General features: G+C 53.0%; 2 protein-coding genes across 20 annotated transcripts in view; one reads left to right on the top strand and one right to left on the bottom strand.

The window, feature by feature from the left end:
* Positions 1-3,110: 3,110 nt before the first annotated feature.
* Positions 3,111-5,296, top strand: FBXL22 (F-box and leucine rich repeat protein 22). The gene is made up of 2 exons (XM_034409362.3): positions 3,111-3,566; positions 4,680-5,296. Exons 1-2 carry the CDS (start codon positions 3,232-3,234, stop codon positions 5,020-5,022), a joined length of 678 nt encoding a protein of 225 aa, XP_034265253.2. The 5' UTR covers positions 3,111-3,231; the 3' UTR covers positions 5,023-5,296.
* A 299-nt stretch (positions 5,297-5,595) lies between these two features.
* The window catches only part of HERC1 (HECT and RLD domain containing E3 ubiquitin protein ligase family member 1), a 56,012-nt gene continuing 47,468 nt past the window's right edge, over positions 5,596-14,139 (bottom strand). For all 19 annotated transcript variants that reach the window (XM_087877989.1, XM_087877988.1, XM_087877985.1 and 16 more), the window contains 18 exons: positions 13,745-14,038; positions 13,298-13,363; positions 13,092-13,217; positions 12,729-12,867; positions 12,095-12,276; positions 11,761-11,916; positions 11,457-11,579; positions 10,913-11,015; positions 10,609-10,778; positions 10,379-10,517; positions 9,881-10,050; positions 9,151-9,320; positions 8,905-9,070; positions 8,234-8,310; positions 7,655-7,907; positions 7,238-7,390; positions 6,695-7,000; positions 5,596-6,260 (listed from right to left, as the gene is read on the bottom strand). In XM_087877989.1, the coding sequence (XP_087734115.1) occupies positions 6,075-6,260; positions 6,695-7,000; positions 7,238-7,390; positions 7,655-7,907; positions 8,234-8,310; positions 8,905-9,070; positions 9,151-9,320; positions 9,881-10,050; positions 10,379-10,517; positions 10,609-10,778; positions 10,913-11,015; positions 11,457-11,579; positions 11,761-11,916; positions 12,095-12,276; positions 12,729-12,867; positions 13,092-13,217; positions 13,298-13,363; positions 13,745-14,038 (2,979 nt within the window). In that variant the 3' untranslated portion in view covers positions 5,596-6,074. The remainder of the gene's footprint in view (positions 6,261-6,694; positions 7,001-7,237; positions 7,391-7,654; positions 7,908-8,233; positions 8,311-8,904; positions 9,071-9,150; positions 9,321-9,880; positions 10,051-10,378; positions 10,518-10,608; positions 10,779-10,912; positions 11,016-11,456; positions 11,580-11,760; positions 11,917-12,094; positions 12,277-12,728; positions 12,868-13,091; positions 13,218-13,297; positions 13,364-13,744; positions 14,039-14,139) is intronic.

A 14,139-nucleotide genomic window follows, 5' to 3' on the forward strand; every position in this document is an offset into this window, starting at 1 on the left:
GCTAACTTTGTGGTTAGTTATACCGGAAAAAAAGGCAAAACCTCTGCAGATACTGATGTGCTGCTTAAACTCAAATTTTATACATAGTTTCAAGAGCGACTTTTATGTTTGACTTTCCTGTCTCCGTGTTCTGGTTTGCTTTCTAAAGGCACATTATTTCCACGAGGGAAACTTGAATCCTTTTGATGAACACGAGTCTGGGTGCTCTGTTAGGAAAGGCCGCAAGGGCCTCGGTGGGTCTCCCAGGATCAGGGACTCGACCCCCGGCCCAAACGGGATACAGGCACGGACTTTGGGGTCTCCCCTTCTTCCTTTACGGGGCTGAACGGGGCTGCATTAAACAGGCCATGTAACTGCTGCTATTTTTGTTTCTCCGAAAGCTGTTTTTTTAGTCTGTAGATTGTACTTCAGTAGATGGCTGCATTGTTTGTAATAGAAACTCTTTTTTAAAAAATACTTTATACGGATACGGAAAATTACTATTCTGCTGCAATTAAGGTACCAAAAATCAGAATTCGGGATCAGCTACTCATTTTGCTGGCGCAGTGTCTAGACTCACTCCGCAAACGTCACTCTTTGACCTCCTGGCTTGAGATTATTTGGAAGAAGACGAGAAGACGAGCATTCTACGCTTTTCTCGCAGAAACTGCCATCTTGGGCCACTGAAACTCTGAAGAGCTTTGGAAGAGAAGACGCGGGTGATGACTTTCCAGGCTGTGCTTTTCTTGAGACTCCTGCATGGAAGAGGCTTTTTTAAAGCTGGTTTTCCCCGAGGGAAAGAACGAAAGTCCCTGGTTGCATTTGTTCCAATCAGCCAAACGTGTAAAGTTTTGAATTCTGCAGAATTCTTCAATTCAAGGAGGGCAGGGCAGGGGAGCCCGAAAGGGACGTGGGGGGTGGGGCATGAGGTGGAATACGCCAGTAGCTGAACAGGAACATGCCCCCTCCCCAGCAAGGAGGAAGGCCCTCCCCTCCCCTCCCCTGGCATAAAAATCCGGGCTCTGAGAGGCAGGCGGTGTTTCCACAGTGCCCAGGCTGAGGGAGCCGGAGCTGCAGACTCACGGAAGAGCTGTAGGAACCTTGCTGGAAGTCTTGCTCCCCCTTCCCACACAGGTATAAACAAAATTGGGTGGTCCAGGAGAAAAGGAAGCCCAGATTCACAATGTCCAAGCTGGATTCCGTTTTGTGAGTCGGTTGTGACATCACCTTCCCATGTTGTGTATCATTGCAATCAATTGGACCCTTTTCCTGAGTTTTTCTTTGTTTGGCCGGAATGCAGTCATCTTCCCACCAGGGGGCGCTCTCACTGCCAGTTGGGGAAGAAGCTCAGCTTCTCTGCTTGCACCTGGGACCTCCTCTGCCCCCCCCCCCCCCCCGTGTGCCCACAGATGCCAGAGAGAATGGGTAGCCCTGCACAAGGCGGCTGCTCAAGGAGACGGCTGTAGGGATGCCAGGTTTTCTCCTTCAGGTTAGCCCAGCACTTAACTCGCACTCGACTCTCCCGGGCCTCCCTGTTACGAGCTGCCCTGCTCAAAGGCCGAAGGTCTGGCCAAGGTGCCTGTCTTGGCAGTGTCGATGGCCCTTGCCCCTGCAACGCCACTCTTCCCCCAGCAAGGACAAGGGGAGCCCTTCTTCCTTTCATCCCTGCCTGGCTTTGCCAATGGACAGATGGATCTGCAAGTTGTGGCAACACAACAGATTCCTCTTCCTGGTGGAGAGTTGTTGATCGGCTGGATTTTGCTCTGAGTTGAAGCAGCCCAACCCGAAACAGTATTGGATTTTTGCCCCTCTTTAAAGCCTCTCTTCTCCTGGGGTGGGGGCTTGTTCTTGGCCACGCCAGCTATGCTGTCCCCGCAGGGGGCCTTGGCAGGAATAGGCAGGCGGCCATGGAGATGCTGGCCTCCCCCTCCCTGCCCACCATGGCTGTTGTCACCTGAAGGGCTCCTGCAGCCAGCTTCCTCCGGGGCCCGCCTGTCGCCTGCTTCTGCTGGACGTTGGCATTGGCAAAGTGCTCCACTCAAGGCTGGGGGCCCCAGAAGGCCCCGTAGAGGAGGAGGAGAGGCTGGCTCCGTGCTCAGTCTGCGCAGTGTGCGTTCTCTCTGGTTCCAGTGTGTGTTGTGTTCTCGGGCTCATGTGCAGCCCAGGGGCTTCTTTGTTGGCCATTTAACTTTCATGTATACATTTGGTGAGTGGTTGTCTTCAGCGCATTTGTTGGTGATCTTGACCATGGTTGAAACTCCTAAAATATATTCCTCTCCACCTTATCTCTGAAGTCTTGTCTTCTCTGGGCTGGGGGTGGGGGTGGGGGTGGGGGGTGAGCCTTGCCTTGACAGGGACAGGGAGGCTGGCACTCGCTCTCAAGAACAGCACCTGGGAAATGGGGGCGTGGCTGCTTTGTTGGAGGTCGGAACTGAGCCAGTTGTGATTTGAGCTACCTTTGCACAGCTGGCAGGCTTCACCCTTCGCTCTTTCAGAGCTTCCTTGCTGGGTGTTTGGGCTGCTTAAGGGTTAGAGGATAAGGAGAATGAAAGCCAGACTGCCCCCCACCGACACAGGAAAGAAAGTGCCAAGAGCCCTCAGCCGGAATGGGTCAGGGGTGCACTTTTCCCTGCAGCATCGGCAGCCGAGGGGCACCCGGCTGCTCCAAGTGGGTGCCAAAGAGGACTTGCCGGGAGGCCTTTTCTGCAGTCTTACGACAGGGTAAGGGCCCAAGGGGGCTTCCTGCTCTGTCCCAGGCCTTGCACTGCAGCTGCTGGTGATGGCTGCTCAGGGTTGGGGCACGCTGAAGCCCAGCGTCCTCTTGGGTTGCAGCATCCAGCTCCTGTTTCTTGTCCCCAGCACAAGTACGCCGAATTTGGGCCCTTTTCCTGTTCCTGTAGATCAGGTTCTCTGCCCTTGAATTGGGTCCTGGGCGAGGCCCATTGACCTGAGCTGAAGCTGACAGGTTCTCCACAGAAGTTCCCAATCTGGGTCTAAATTATCAAGTGGCCCTTTTAAGCCCAGACTGGCTGAAACGAGGCCATGCGGCTGCCGCTGGAGTCCCTCCACAGGGAGACGAAAGGGAGGCTGGGGCCTTGTCCTTTTTTGAAACTTCTCTCCCAGCTGGCAGCCAAAAATAACTTCCATTCCACACCATATTTGTGCAAGGGATCTGGAGCCTTTGGAAGCTGATTAAGCCCAGCGCCCTTTGTGCAGTGCCTGCTGCCTTTGCTCCGCAGGCACCCGAGGGCAATGCGTTTGACGGAGCTGAACTGGGAATGCCTCCTGCACCTCTTCTCCTTCCTGGACAAAAACAGCAGGAAGAGTTTGGCCCAGACATGTCGCAGGCTGCTGTGGGTCTTCCAGGACCCCTCGCTGTGGCCTCTGCTCCACTTCCACTCGCCGGCCGAACTGACCAAGGACAACTTTGTCCTGGGACCGGCCTTGCGCCACCTCTCCATCTGTTGGCATTCCAGCCAAGTCAAGGTGTGCAATGTGGAGGATTGGATGAAGAACGAGCTTCAGAGGAACATCTGCAGCCTACACAAACACCTTGTGAATGAGTTTTTACTTCAGGTTTCTAACAGGTAAGAAAAAATATTGCTTGCTAGGCGGGTGTAGCCTACGTTATGCCCTGCTTGAGGGAATGGCTTTGGGTGCCCCCCCGCCCCAAAGAAATGAGGAGAAAGCAGTTTTGTTTACATGCACACCTTAACTACTTCTGTGCCCCAGGAAGGTCCCCAATGCTCCCCTCCCCAGGGATTGTTAAAAGCGTAAAATCAAGCATTTCAGTTTTCAAACAAGCTTGTTCTGTGTGTCCTAATTTGTGCCACCAACTGCTGCTCCGTGCTCAGGCATTCCAAGCGTATTTTCAGCAGAGATTTAGTCCCCTGACTGGAGACATGTGACTTCTATCCCCTTCTCCTCCTGCTCCCTCACTTTTGGGAAGCAACATTTAACTCTTTCACTGGTCTGAACAAAAGGACAGCACACACACACACACACACACACACACACACACACACACACACGATTAATGCTGAAGCTCTCAATCTTCTTTTTGACACTTGTATTCATCCTGGGCGGGAATGAAAACTATTTTTTGTCAAAAGGAGTTTACAAGCATCATAGTAGTTGTAATTTTTCAACATTTCATTAATTTTATTTTTAAAAGCTGCCATTAAACTAAGCACAATACAAGTATCGGGGACAATAGAAAGACACCATGAATCAAAAAATGAAATTGTAAAGTGTAATCCTGTTCACTGAAAACTACCTTAGTGAGTCAACATCGACACAACCGCTTAGCTTGTTTTATCGTTTAGATGTAACTAAAAATCCTCGATAGCCTGAGGTAGGAGAAATTACTCCAGGAGGAGTGAAACAGGAAGCAGATCTGCCAATCTCTCTCTTTCGGCTTAATTTAAAATTTGCTCCCGAGACAATGCAGCCATTAAAGTTCTTGCTAAGCATGAACAGCTTCCGAGGTGCTGAACATAGAATGAATTCTTATCCTGTGTTCAGGCTTTACCATCCCTCTCAAGTCAGTGCAATATTCAAAACAATTCTTACAAGCCATCATGTCTGTGCCTGTGAATTTATCTGAAGTCCGGGTGAAGGAAGGGGCTGCAGAGCTGGCTTTCGATTCAAGTGGCCAATTCCTCCCCCCCCCCTCTAAACCTCCGTGCTCCCACTTTCAGGTGCCCCAGCTTGCTGTCTCTGAAGCTTTCTGGATGCGGCCATGTCACAGACCATTCCATTATGCTGCTTCTCAAAAGCTGCCCCGGCCTCTGGACTCTCCAGTTGGAAAACTGCGTCCTGATCACTGACCAGACCCTGGAAGCGGTTGTTCTCCATGCCGACTCCCTAAAAACTCTGCATGTGGACTTTTGCAGAAACATAACAGCTGCTGGGGTGCAGCGAGTCCAGAAGATGCGCCCGTCCCTGACTCTCAGTGCAGAAAGAAGCGCAAACATGATTCCGGACAAGCGGCCAGGCAGCTGGGCCTTGGAAAGAGGCTTAAAGAGAATGCTGTGGCATTAGCCAAGCAAGCAGCCACGTTCGGGGTGGGGGTTTGCTCTGCTCTTTCTCTTTGTTGATTGAGATGCTGTGCGTGTTGCAAGAGAGATGTAAAATTCTACTCAAACCTGCCATGGAAGTGGCAAAGTGGCTGTTTGCTAACAAAAATTTAGGCAAATTTAGGCTATCCTTTTAGTGAACCATTTGATGAACCCCTGTGGTCTGTTCTATTTCTCAAACTAGCAGGGATTATTTTGTGACATGGAGCTTCTAAATTAAAGGACAATATTTGTACAAACCTTTCTCAGGTACTTCTTTAGTTAAACATGCTAGATTTTTAGCACAACTTAAATCCAAGAATTGTATATCTCAACTCATACCGACTTAGTTTTTCCATGTGTGTATAGTTCTCTAAATTATTTATTGTACATAAAACCTTCCTTCCCTCCCTCCCTCCCTCCCTCCCTCCCTAACTGCTTGGGAATGTCAATTTAATTTTGGCAATTGTGAGCAAAACCAAAAGAGAGAAAAATCAGAAATGTAGAAATTAAAAACAAACAAAAATAAAAGTGTTAGGGCACACAAAAAGGAGAACTATTTGTTTCTTGAATCTGCTTTATTTGAATAGGGAACCCTGCACAGGCATTTCAAATTAAAACAAAAATAAATATATGAATATTCATGTAAAACTGTCCTTTCTAATGAACAATTATACACAATGTACAGCTCTTCAGATTCACTGGGAAAGGGAAACAAGGCTCCATTCCCAACAAAAGTGCACCAGAAAGGCTCCATGCAAACTTATCAAAAGTGAACAAAAAGAGGGGGAAAGGGGGAAAACTTTACTGATCTCACTTTTTTGTATTTTTCTGCTTACAGTCACAAAAAATAAACACATCTAAATTTTGTTACATTTAGAGTAACTAAAAAGGTGGCCACTGTTTATATTCCTAAAACATCTACCTTTACTGTAAAACCATGTCAGCACTGAAATCCGGTGTGGGCATTCTGAGAGAGAGAGAGAGAGAGAGAGAGAGAGAGAGAGAGAGAGAGAGAGAGAGGATTTTTGTCCACAGTTAATAGTCCGTGTCGGAGCCCTCGGCATTGTCCACGTTTCGGGACAGCATATAATTGTCCATATCGATCGACCTGCAATTGTTGATTGCATAGCGCAGCCGCTCCGCCATGACAAGCTGACTGGAGTACGGTGGGAGACGCAGTTGAAAGAAGCAGGTCTGTGAGGTAGGCAAGCTGTCGTAAGGCTGGCAGGGAGAAGAGCGGGAGGGAGGGGGGCAGGTTAGGCCAAGCAGGGGGGACCCCGCTTGTCAACGCCTCCCCAAACCTGCTGAACCTCACCAAGCGGGTAGAGGAATGTTGGTGGGCCTTTGGCGAAGCTCAGGGTTCCCAGCTTAATAAACTGGCTTAGGGTTTCTCTCTGAGATTCCACCCCTGCTTTTTGTCCCCTTTGCTGAGCTTCATCCCAAATCCTGCCTGCTCAGCTTGCGGGGCTCTCCCTCCTTTCCTCTCCTCAGGTGAGGCCTTAGTTGCAGAGCCCGGCTTAAAAGCCAGAGAGTCTTGGGGTCCGCTCAGCCGCCCAGGAAGTGGACTAAAGGCGGTTTCAAGGGCAAGGGGTCCCCTGGCATCGTCCCTCTGATCAGGCAGCAGAAAAATCGGGAGGGGAGAAGCGCCATCTTACCCTATCGACCTTCATGATTTGGAACCGCTGAGAAATATCCGCCGTGTTTGCTGGCAGGCGAGATCTTCCGGACACAAACCTCATGAAAAGGACCCGCTCCTCATTGGAGAACTCTTCCAGCGTGTGCCAGAACCACTGGACCAGCTGGTGCTGTTCATCCACCTCGCGGTAGCGCACCACCTTCTTCAGCACATCCACCGAGATCTCGGGCATGCCGCAGACCATCTGCTCCAGCTGCTTGGCCGTCAGCAGGGACAGCAGAGGCACAGGCACGATCCAGGACATTCCTTCCCGCACGGCAGCCACCTGCAAGGCGAGCGGAAGAGATTCTTAGACACAAACAGGCAGGAGGAACAAACCGTCTTTGGGGACAAACTGGGAATTGGGATAAATATTTCCATCTCAGGGGTGGAGCCTATAAACTGTGTTCCTTCCATTATGCTAAAAGGATGATGCAGATTGTGCTGCACGAGGGCAAAACTGACCCTTCAGGCGGCACCAAGGACTGCCCCAAAGCAAAGCAGAGACACCTCTGAGCTTTACCTGGCGATCCATTTCGTGCAGCCGGTACTCGATGGCTCTTTCCACGTACTCCTTCCGGTTGGAGAAGGTGAGGGGGATGCTGTTCCCACCAGGGATGATGGGCACCATTTTCCCATCTGCACTCTGGCCAATAAAGGAATCTAGAGGAATCATCTAACAGGAAAGAAATGAAGCGGTTTCCTTTGGTTGCACTTTGCAAAGCGGTTGTTTTGCTTCTTCGTCACTGCATTGCTTGGTGCTGCCTTTCACACTGACTGAGCCCTTCAACCTCCTGGCCCACCCCCCCATCCCTCGGAAAAGCCCCTTCTGGAGACACCCCCCCCCCGCAGGAGTTCAACTGGCAAGAGCTGCAGACCCTTTTTGCTCTGCCACGAAAGCGATGGCCATAGCTGGGCCCGGCAGTGGGACTTCCCCCACCTCGTGGAAGTTCTCCTCGGTGATGCCGCTGTCTTCAATGTGAAGAATGCTGTTCAGGGTCTGGACGTAGAGCAGGTCCACCTCCTCCAGGTCCTCCAGGGCGAGCGGGATGCAGCAGAGCTGCTTCCAGACCAGGGGGGCCAGGTGGAGGTCCAGGGGCTTCTTGGTGCGGATGGCCACGCCCATCAGGATGCCCAGGAACTTGAACTGCGTCAGGTGCTCGTCCAGGCAGGCCGAGGGGTTCAAGAGAAGCCTGGCAAGACGCAAGGCCGCCATTGGCCCAGATCACTACCCGAGACAAGGTCCCCAACCCCCCAGGGAAAGTGGGAGGATCACCACGTTCTGTGGCCAGGAAGAGTCAGGAGAGGGACTGGCTGCCTGAGTCTGGTCCCAGATGGAAAGGAGGGGCAGTGCTTGGGTCACTAGGGGCTTCTGGCAAATGGCTCAGGACCAGCCTGTCCACTCCTGGCCCAACTTCCAAAGAAACACAAACTCCAAAACAAGCTCACTAAATCTCCCTCTTGCCTGGGACTGGTCAGAAGCCCTCCCTGTCTTTCAGAAGGGGGCCGGCTAACTTACCGATCCCTGTTGTAGCCAACTTCGGCTGTTGCATTTGGGGAAGGAATCAGCAGGTCTACAATTCCAGTTTCAAGTTCCTTATGAATTAAAGGGAGAAAAGGTTTTCTGAATTATTAAATGGCTCCGAAAAGCAAGTCCAGCAACAGCAAGAGGACAGCTGCGGCTGCTCCTCTCTGAGAGCCTGAGCAGGCGTGGGAGTCTTGCTCTTTCCAGTCTCCCAACAATCAACCGGCCTTTAAGAACCTGGCATATGACTGTAGAAAGCTACTAAAACCTTAGCAAATGTTTTATATCCTTTTTCCCAAGTTGGCATTACTGACTGCTGGCTGCCCAGATGCTGGACTGCTCTGGGTGAACGTCCCATGAGTGTGGGGGAAGCACACCAGCTGCCCTGGGAGCAGCTTCAGAGTTGGCTCAAGGACCGGCCACTGGCATCGCTTGATAGACTCTGCTCTAGGCCCAGAACGAAAGAGCTATTTACTATTTACGTGCTATATCCTACTCCAGAATTTTAATTGGGGAGAGCAAAGATGTGGCCTGTCCCCTCCATTGGAGGGGGGAGGAGGAGGAAAGTGCCTGATATCTAGCCAGGTCCTCATTCCCTTTTCTGGGGCCAGGCGTAAGAGGAGCCGCCTGAAAGGGAAGTGATGCCAGCTGGCATCCTGCCGCACCTGGCACATTTCTGTGATGGTGTCGTCGAAGACGCCCCCGGCATCGTCAGCGCCTTCGCCCACCAGCTTCACTTTCCAGGCCCGAGAGGGCAGCCGAAGATCGGAGGCGTTCAGCTTGACCACCTGCCTGGCGATCTGAACCAGGATGGGCTTGCACTTCCGGCCCCTTGGGAAGAGAAGGAGGAGAGGTTGGCCGCCCAGAGCCTGCACTGCCACACCCACCCTTCCCTGGGCCTAAATGCTGACCTGGTGGAGATCCTCTTGACCGTGATCTGGGGGCCGTAGTTCTTCCCCTGGACCATCGTCTTCCCAATGGAGCGCACCATGGGCAGCGTGTAGACTCGGGGTGCCAGCAGCGGCCTCAGCTGCCCTTGGACGATCCCCCAAGTGCCGGCGTTGTAGTGGGATGTGCTGCTCTGTAACAAGAGGGAGGCCAATAGCTTCACCCGAGATGGAGGGCAAAAGGGGAGGGGGCTCTGAAAGGGAGCCACCACCGCTGGGCTGGGCTCAAAGGTCAGCCTCCCCCCCCTTGCAGGGGCAGAAAAGGAGTGGGGCACTCTGCCACTTTGGAAAGCAACCCTTTTTCTTCCTTCAAGGGCCAAGCAGCCCCTGGCCTGGCCAGACTGACCTTCCTCACTCCCCTCCCAGGCCCTCCCAAAGCCCCCTTTCCCCATCTGGGTCTGCCCTTCCAGATGGCTGAGGTCCGGTGCCCACCCTCCCGTTCTCAGCCACATTGGCTGGGCCAGCACATCTGGAGGGCAATGCCGACGCTCGAGGTCCCCCTGGGAAGGCAGCCGCACAGCTCAGAAGGTGACTCCTTGCCCAGGGGAGCTGCCAAGGCTGGCACATGATGCTGGCTCCACCATCTGGCCTTGCGGAGAGGCCATCAGTGAGGCTGTCAAATCTCTGAGTGGGTTTCCTTGGAAGGGTGTGCTCATGGGGGGTAGGGGGAGAGAGGCAGAGGCCGGGACCTCACCTGGTTGTTGGGACTGAGGTTCAGCAACCTCCACGAGGAGTACATAAGGTCGGAGAAGTGGTAGAGCAGCCGGAGCCTGGCCCGGACGGTATGGATGCTCACTTCCTTCAGGGCCCCGTACTGAGGCGGAATGGCGTCCGGCAAGCCCAGCTGCAATGGCACCGACACCCCTGCAGAGAGAAAAAGGCCGTCAGCCCCCAACCCCACCCATGGGCGGCCCCTGCTCCTCTCGCAACGGCCACCCTAAGGCCCATCGCAGAAGGAGAGAGGCATGATCCTCTGGCCACAGCCCCCCTCCCCACCAGAAAACGGGGGGGGGGAGGGGAAAGCTGCTGAAAAGCCGATGTGAATTTATGTATGAGTCATTGGTTGCTCTTGGGGGCCCCCTTCCCTCTCGAGGGGCAACAGTAGTGAAGCTGGCCCAAAGTGTGTCCTGGCAGAGACGGCCGCCTCCCGGTGGATTGACTGGCTAAAGAGCGCAGCCTCCTCCCCTTGTACCTGGTGCTCGAGGGGGGGTGGGCGGGGCAGTCCAGGCAGCGCTGTGACATCGCCCAGCTGAGATCTGCCGGATGTTTTTCCCTTGCAGACAGGTGATCAGAGTGGGCTCCCGGATGTGGTTGGTGTGGCCCAACCCGAGCTAGATTCAGAAAAGGAAGCGCTCAGCCAGGGCGGCCTCAACTGGGCACCTGTCCACGTCCCCCTTCGCGTGTCCCGTATCCTGTGCACACCTGGCCTTCTGAATTGCTGCCCCAGGCGTAGACATCCCCGGCCGAAGTGAGAGCCAGCGTGTGCTCTGCTCCCACAGCAACATCCTCCACGAAAACCCCCGAGAGGGCCGGGACTTGTTGGGGCCGATTGTGGTTTCGGGCTCGTCCTTCCGGCAGGCCGATCAGCCGGTCTGGAATGAAGGAGAGTCTTGATGGTATTGCAGGAAGCCCTGGTGGGCACCGAGGGCCAGCTCTAACCTGCTTCTCGCAAGATCTCCTCCGGTACCCGAAGGCGGAGCGCTGGGGGCACTTCGGCTGGACTCACCTTGCCCAAAAGTGTAGATGTGCCCATCCTTCGTCAAAGCCACTGAAAACTGGGTGCCACAGGCAACTTTTTTTATTCCTATTCCACAAAGAATGTCTACTTTCTGTGTGTGTGTGAGAGAGAGAAAAATGAAAAAAAAAAAAAAAAAACAAGAACGGGTAGCATCAGAGATATTGCATTCAATGCCCTTCAAATAGCATTCATTTGTTTTTCATTTTTATTTTTATTCAGGAGGCCACACTATGCTGGGGACGCAGAGCGATTTGTACATGGATAATAGAAAACATTAGCAGAGACTCTGTGTTATTTCCCTGAGGAACAATTCAGGGATGCTGCAATATAACAGCCCCACACACCCCCCACACCCCCCCACACCCCTGGATTAACCCTCCTTTCAGCTCTCATGAAAGCTAGCAGGGAGGGAGACTTGGGAGAGCTGGGATTTCATCCTGGGAACAGACTCTCGGGGGAAGCCCATTTCTGAGCAAACCTGCGAGGTGGCTGAGAGGGCGGGAGGTGCTATTGCTGCTGCTGCGGGACTCACCTGTGGTGAGGACTTTGCAGTTGAATTTCCCAGGCCCAGCTTCCCGTAGTCTCCGTCCCCAAAAGCCCAAACCATGGAACCGTCGGTAGATACGACGATGGTGTGATTGAGTCCACAGGCCACCTAACGTTAAGAGAGAGATAAGCTTCTGCTTAAAGAGTCTCAAATCCCAGAGCCACAAGTCCACAGGAGGACTCGCTCGCCAGCTGGGGGGCTGAAACTCTTGAGGCAGACATGAAAGGAAGGCAACTCCGGCTTTTCCTATTACGCGTCTAAAGAAGAGATTTTAGTCTGAAAGTCAAACCTCTCCAATCTGGTACCCCTCGAGCGCCGTCACCCTCTCGGGAAGCTTCTTGTTGGAGGTGTTGCCTAATCCCAGCCGTCCATAGTCGCCGTTCCCAAATGTAAAGAGTTTGCCATCTGCAGTCACTACAGCCGAATGCTTAAAGCCACAGGACATCTGGAAGAAACAGCATCCACTGATTATGAGGGGCTTCCTGGAGACTTTCGGAGTTCTTTCAAGCCAGCTACAATTTTGGACTTTTAACCCCCTGGCCCGAATTCAGAGCCTGATCCCCCAATTCTTGCAAAAACCATCAAGTCGATGAGGGATCCAGTCTTGGACCCCTTTGCTGTACCTGGACCACTTCTTCTCCTTGCAAAGCTTCTATTTGCCTTGGCCGGCGTTGCCGGTCGCTGTTTCCGTGTCCCAATTTGCCATAATCTCCGTCTCCCCAGCTGAAAACCTCCCCACTCTCCGTCAAAGCCATGGAATGTCCATCAGAACCGCAAGATGTCACCAGCTGGGTGACAACAAAACCTTCACGCAAGTGGAAGAACCAAGACAACATTAATAGTTCCTTCCGTCCACTGCTCCTCCCCTCCCTCCCAAGGCCCAAACACACTCCCGGATTCTTCCCCTGGAAATCCCGTGTGGTGCCCCTTCTGGGTTCCTCTCCAGCTGGACCAGGCCACCCTCGGCCCTCTGGCCAGGGCTGTGGCAAATGCAAACCTTAGCCAGGCCCTGCTCTCCCGTAGATGGTCTGCCACAGGCTCTGCCGGGGAGCCTAGGAGGGACTCTGAGACCTTATTTCCCGATTGTTCCTGATTGTGGCATGTTGGACTCTATCTTGGGGCTGCCCCACTCTGGGCTCTGGAAATAATCCTGAGCCCAGTTTTGGGGATGGAGCCCTTCATGAATAAATATGACGAGGTCACTTGGTCGAATATGCGACGCTGGCCAAATCTTCTGTGCCAAAATACACAATGTACCCTGCAAAGCTGAAATGACGGTGAGCACGTGAAGATCATCGGAATTTCCTTGTCCCAGCCGACCGTAGCTCCCTTCTCCGCAAGCCAAAACTGTTCCATTCGCTTGGATCACAAATGTGCAGTTTTGGCCACAAATGACCTGGGTAATTAAAAGGAAAAAAAATTGTTTCTTAAGGCAGCAAAAATCTGCATCTGAATCAACGCAAAGCCAGGCGAGCTGAGAGAGAGCTCCCTCCCCTCAAGAGCCTCAGATCTGTGGGACTCTGTCTGTCTCGTTTGGGCCTGCTCTGCTCTCTCCAGGAAAACCTCAGGGGGAGACTATCCTTGTGTGTGTGTGTGTGTCTGAAGACTTCTGACAGTTACCTGTTGTGCTTGTGAGAAGGAGGGGGCCAAGACGGGCAACAGGACGTTCCTTCCAGCCTCTGCCAGCTGCCCATGCCTTCCTGCTCCCCAGAGGCACACGTCACATTTCCCCCCAAGGTGCCAGTCCTAAGGGACAACAGAGGTTTTTAGAAGCGGGGTGGGGGGCTCTTTTGGGCTCTTTCCAACCCACCACCTATAGCACTAACCTCCGGGCGTGATGTTGCCCAGGACATGATCTGCTCATCCATGCCATTGATCCATTTTCCGTTGTCCTGCAAAATACAATTCTTGCCTTACAGTCAAGCAGGGAGCGGTGCCATTTCCACGTCTCTCATGTATCTCGATCCATTCTACGCCTGCTTACTTGAAAGGATGCCCTGATTTTGTCTGGAGCAACTTATGCAATTATGACACCCCAACCTGTAGTTTCACACAAGGCAAGAAACTGCACCTGCAAAATCCCCTTTTCCTAGAGCTGCAGGAGGCAGCACTCAAACGTTCTGTCTCCTTTGCTACCTCCCCGCAACCCTAATCGAAAACAAACTGCAGGACCAACATCTCCAGGCGGCTCCACTGAGCAAGGCGCACACAAGAGCCCTTTCAAAAGCATCCAAACAGGCCAGGCTGCGTTGCCAGGCGCAATGCACGGTTACCATAAGGAGGGCCAGTTCTTCTTCCGGCACCGGTTCCAGGTCTGGGACAGTGAAGGACTCTGGGAAAGTGTCTCCCTTGGCCAGCGCTTCTGCAGCCTTGACTGTCATGGAGAAGCACTCCAGCCAGGCCCACTCGGTGGGGTTCCAGGCCGAGGGGTCTGGGAGGCAGGCCTGGTGATGCGGAGGGACGGGTGGGCTGCACAAGAGCCGATCTAGATGCAGCCCCACGGCCAGGGAAGCCAAGCACTGCATGTAGGGGCTGTGAACAAGCTGGTCTCCGCAAACCACGTAGGGCTAAGGGTGAGAGGAAGAGGACGGGTTACCCCAATGTTATCCCTTTTGACCCTTCACTTTATTAACTATAAGAGGTCATGATGTCCAAGAGAAATAGCTTC

This window comes from Pantherophis guttatus, chromosome 13 (genome assembly GCF_059756535.1).
Source record: "Pantherophis guttatus breed Tessera chromosome 13, ASM5975653v1, whole genome shotgun sequence".
Classification (NCBI taxonomy): domain Eukaryota; kingdom Metazoa; phylum Chordata; class Lepidosauria; order Squamata; family Colubridae; genus Pantherophis; species Pantherophis guttatus.